Source organism: Saccostrea cucullata, unplaced genomic scaffold (assembly GCF_032062105.1).
Source record: "Saccostrea cucullata isolate Sc308-1 unplaced genomic scaffold, CSIRO_AGI_Scuc_v1 ctg9563, whole genome shotgun sequence".
Taxonomy (NCBI): Eukaryota; Metazoa; Mollusca; class Bivalvia; order Ostreida; family Ostreidae; genus Saccostrea; species Saccostrea cuccullata.
In genome coordinates this window covers 37501-42252 of record NW_026930295.1, presented here as the reverse complement: position 1 = coordinate 42252, position 4752 = coordinate 37501, and the positions used below count along the sequence as shown (strand labels likewise).

The window sequence follows — 4752 nt, the reverse complement described above, 5'->3', positions numbered from 1 at the left end:
AATTTCACGTAACTTTTGTTTCACCAACGTTTACAATATGTGAAAAAAATGTTCAAAACATGTGTTTAACCATGGTTTGACACATTTTTGTATGGTATTCATACATTTACTATATGAGCAATGCAAATAATAAACCCATTAAACATGTTATGAGAAACATATGTTACACACACGTTGCACGTACGTTATTCATATGTGAAACGTATGAATAACCTACGTGTGCAATATATGTGTAACGTATGGTGGGCAATACGTACGTTTAACATATGTGACACGCATGATATTCACACGTGTGAAAACGTATGTATAACATACGTGGTATCTTTTTCATGGAAAACGTACGTGAAGTCACGTACGTGTCACATACGTTTAACATACGTGAAACGTACGTGGCACAATTAGCTGTGTAAGAATATGACCTAGAAAAACATTATATTCAATCTGATTGTTTGGAATCTATATTTAGCCAGCAGGATACCCGGATGTGAACATTTCTGGGGGTGGATCTAGCAGTTTGACCCACCGTGAGAATGCCAAATCAGCGTTCCTTCCTCATAACGAGACAGTGTGGAAGAGAGCGCTTCACGCCTGGTAATATTGTGGACAGTCGTCCAAAGTCACACAAACATGGTGTTATAGAACTCAAGGGTTCCATTGATATTATCATAGAAGAATGTAAAAGGACAACTTCTTGATATGTCATTTATATTTTATGAATACCTGAATAGGAAAAGAGCAGATGTATATTGTGCCATATTTCACAGCAAAAATAATTTTTTAAAATGTGTACTGTAGATTCCAAATTATCATGATTATACAATGAAATCATTGTTATTTATGGGGGGTATCAATGTTCGTTGGCAAGCAAATTGTAGAAGATTGATTGAATTGATAATCTGACAAAAGAAATGTTAAACTTTGCAGTTTTCAGGTAAATTCACCACGAGTGATATCAGAAAAGGAAGATTTTCCTTTTAACTTGTTTAATAAGAAATCTGCAACTTAATGAACTATAATTACCAATAAATCATGACTCCAATCAGATTTTATAAGAATCTACAGAAACAAATATCACAACTTATGCCAAATTTTTTTTTAAAAATTGTTTACACACATGTTACTAAGTATGCTTTTCTTTGACAGGTATGAAATGGGAACACCAGGTGTCTTTGAGGAGATAGTTAACAGCAGTCAGGAAGGTAAGTAATGTAATTATATATACAGGGACCATCCAACCTAGTCATCACAGTCAGGAAAGGTAAGTAATGTAATTATATATACAGAGACCATCCAACCTAGTCATCACAGTCAGGAAGGTAAGTAATGTAATTATATATATACAGGGACCATCCAACCTAGTCATCGTAGTCCTGTCATTTCATGGTTTTTTCAGTAACGAGGGCTGACAAACAGATTGTTTAAACTAGTGTTGTTACGATAGTCGCTGACTATCGAAAAATCGTCGTTTAAAGGCCCAGATCGGCGACAATCGATTGTAAATATTATCATCGATAGATCGCTATATTCTTCATGCCGTATTTTTTAAGGTTTAACTTTTATATTCACCAAAGGGACGTCACTCTAATTGGCGGTAAACAAAATGGCGAACGTGCATGGTGAAGAGGTTGACGCCTTATTATATCAATATCCTGGTGCAACACGATCTAAAATTTGAAATTTTTTGGCTTTCTGTAAAAGGGCGATGGGCCTCCATGCAAAAATAATATACAGATGGACTCGGTTATTTGTAAATTGTGTAAAATGTCGTATGCCAATAAAGATATGTTGAAGTTCGCGGTCAAATGTCATGGAATTCTACTCGTGCTGAATTAGTAAATTTAACCTTTTTAATAGTTCAAATTATCGATTATATAATCGATTGTGTTCTTCCGATTCAATTTGATAATCGATAGTAAAATATGTCCGATTTTACAACACTAGTTTAAACACTTGTCAAGAAAGGAATGGCAGATATTTTTTAATTCAAATGCGATTTTTGCGAAACTTTGAATGAAAAATTAAAAACTATGTGGCAGTTAAACTTGTTCATTTCACTCACTGAAACATGACTCAGGTTGTTATTTTCAATTTTTATGACAAAAATTTGTATCTTCTGTCCTTAAATGCGGTCCCCTTGTTTGTAGTCCCTGAGTGTGTGGGCGTCCTGGCTAAGAAGACCTTGACCTTTGTCCGTTGGGCCAACTCTCTCCACGGCTCCGTCTTCCCTCATCTCTCTGTAAGTAAAGCACGCACATAATAATATACACTGCTATATCACAAACATACAGTAAAGCATGCACATTATATCAATACATCTTGTCATATTTATACAAAAGAAAGATCATTAAATTGAATTGTACTAATTTTACCAAACATCAGTTTATAATGCTGTGTTACTAGTAGATACATTTACTAATCATTGATTATTTTTGCAGATGTCCAATGAAGAAATCATTACCAAGTTTACAGACATACCTAACTGGTGAGAAACATCTTCACAAGATTAAAATTTCGCCTCGGTTTTAAACATGGCTGGGAGGATTTTTTTCTTACTTTTGAGGGACCAGTTAAATATTGTGTACACAAAATGTGTATTCGTTTACACTTCGTAATGTTTATTTCAGGCCTAGTAGTCCAGTACGTGCTTTTGCCTGGCATCCACACACGCTTAAATTGGCCTGCGCCCTTGCTGATGACTCAATCAAAGTGCATTCTGGGAAGAGTGATCTAGTTCCCACCCTCAAACATAAGCTACAGAAAAATGTAGCTGCACTAGCTTGGCAGTAAGTGTTCTGAAATGTTGATATTTTGTTGTTTAAAAATGAAAAATCTGAATTTTTACACCTTTTAATATAGTAGCTAGGGAAGCTAGGGAAAACTGGGGAGCCAAGATGACATTGCTATATCTGTGATTTCGCAGTATCCATGTTTGTACTAAACGAGTTTACTGTATCAGCTAGTATATTGTGGGTTTAAAAAAATGTATGTGATATTGTGACTAAAATACCATTGGCAGCATGTTTAAAATGTAACTGTAATAATATAAGTTCTGGAAATAATTGAATTTTTCACTTGTATGGAGATGCCACCTTTGCCGGTCAAAAACATTTTTTTCTCTATCCTCTTCACTTATATCCAATGAAGAGAGATTGTTTCATGCCAGACACCTAATGTGACATAAGACCTTGGTTTATACCGTCTCATCCGAAGGACCGGTCTCCATGTCTCACAGTGGGATTTGAACCTGTACGTGGAGTAAGGATCAACTTCTTACTTCGTGAATCTAGAGCAGATGCTCTAACCATTGAGCCATGCAGGCAACAGGAAATAGTTGCATTAACCATTATGACATTAACATTAATTATAGCATTTTTAGTAGATTACTAATGTACATGACCTTTACAGACCCCAGTCAGCCTCTGTCCTAGCTGTTGGCTGTCAGTCCTGTGTCCTTATCTGGCACGTGGAGCCCACCTCTCTAGCTACCAGGTAAGATAAGTATTACTATTAAAAGGTAACTTACAGGTAGAGCCCACCTCACTAGCTCAAGTGTTTTGGGTAGGTCCATCCCAAAGTAACTGTAGTTATTGTAAATCCTTTAATTACCATACTTGAAGGACAAACATTCAGTTGATGTAAGAAATTGTCATCACTTACAGATAGAGATTTTGTAATTTTTGATAACACTGTGACCTTGACCTTGACAGGCCGTCCACGAGTTCCTGTCAGGTCCTACAGCAGACTAATCACTCCCCCGTCACCTGCCTGGCCTGGGACCCCAGTGGTAGGATTCTCCTCTCAGCCTCACCCGTGGATACCTCCCTTATGGTAACAGTCACCATAGAGACCGTGCCGAGTCCTTAACAACACTCTGAAAATTAAATTGCAATGATGCGTCGATAAAAAATACAGATGAAATTGGAAATTGAAATCTCAAAAACTAATACATGTATATTGAATTATAGAAAAGGGTTATAGAGATACGACAAAGTGATTTAAAGTTTTATAAATATTCATGTATTCATAATATGATGTAAATCTCTATCTGTAAAGGGAGTTTGTATTGGCTGATTAGGTTATAATACAAGAAAAAGATAAACACATAAACTGCCCTGAATAATTCCTATTCTTTTTTAGGTCACCTGAGTAACTCAGGTGACCTATTGCTATCCGTTTTCGTCCGTCGTCGTCCGTCGTGTGTCGTGTGTTAACATTTGAACATTTTCAGCTTCTTCTCTAAAACACTGAACCAATTTCAACCAAATTTGGTTTACAGCATCTATGGGTGAAGGGGAACAAAAATTGTAAATTTCATGGTCCCCGCCCCCCTGGGGCCTGAGGGGTGGGGCCAAAACCACTAAAATTAATGAAATCTTTAAAAATCTTCTTCTTTACTCCTGGACATCAAGCAGGCAAACTATTGGCATGAATGTAATGAGCATTGAGTCCTCTACCAAAATTGTGAAATTCATGGCCCCAGGGTCAGGGGTTCTAGTGCTAGGGCGGGGCTCTATAGATTATATAGTGAAAATGCATTATTTCTTTGAAAATCTTCTTCTCTGCTCCTGGGTATTAAATAAACTAACTAAGCACATAGTTATGATGAGCAAGAGTGCCTCTTCCAGATTTGTGAATTTTATGGCCCCAGGGTCAGGGGTTCTGGTGTTAGGATGGGGCTCTATAGATTATATAGTGAAAATGCATTATTTCTTTGAAAATCTTCTTCTCTGCTTCTGGGTATTAAATAAACTA

At 36.6% G+C, this 4752-nt stretch overlaps 1 protein-coding gene across 1 annotated transcript in view; it reads left to right on the top strand.

Annotated features, from left to right (window-relative positions):
• Positions 1–466: 466 nt before the first annotated feature.
• Positions 467–4752, top strand: part of LOC134283629 (aladin-like) — a gene marked incomplete at its 5' end in the record, with an annotated part of 20863 nt that continues 16577 nt past the window's right edge. Inside the window, 7 exons of the mRNA XM_062766128.1 lie at positions 467–591; positions 1144–1199; positions 2145–2236; positions 2436–2482; positions 2625–2783; positions 3406–3489; positions 3708–3828. Of these exons, the coding sequence (XP_062622112.1) occupies positions 467–591; positions 1144–1199; positions 2145–2236; positions 2436–2482; positions 2625–2783; positions 3406–3489; positions 3708–3828 (684 nt within the window). The remainder of the gene's footprint in view (positions 592–1143; positions 1200–2144; positions 2237–2435; positions 2483–2624; positions 2784–3405; positions 3490–3707; positions 3829–4752) is intronic.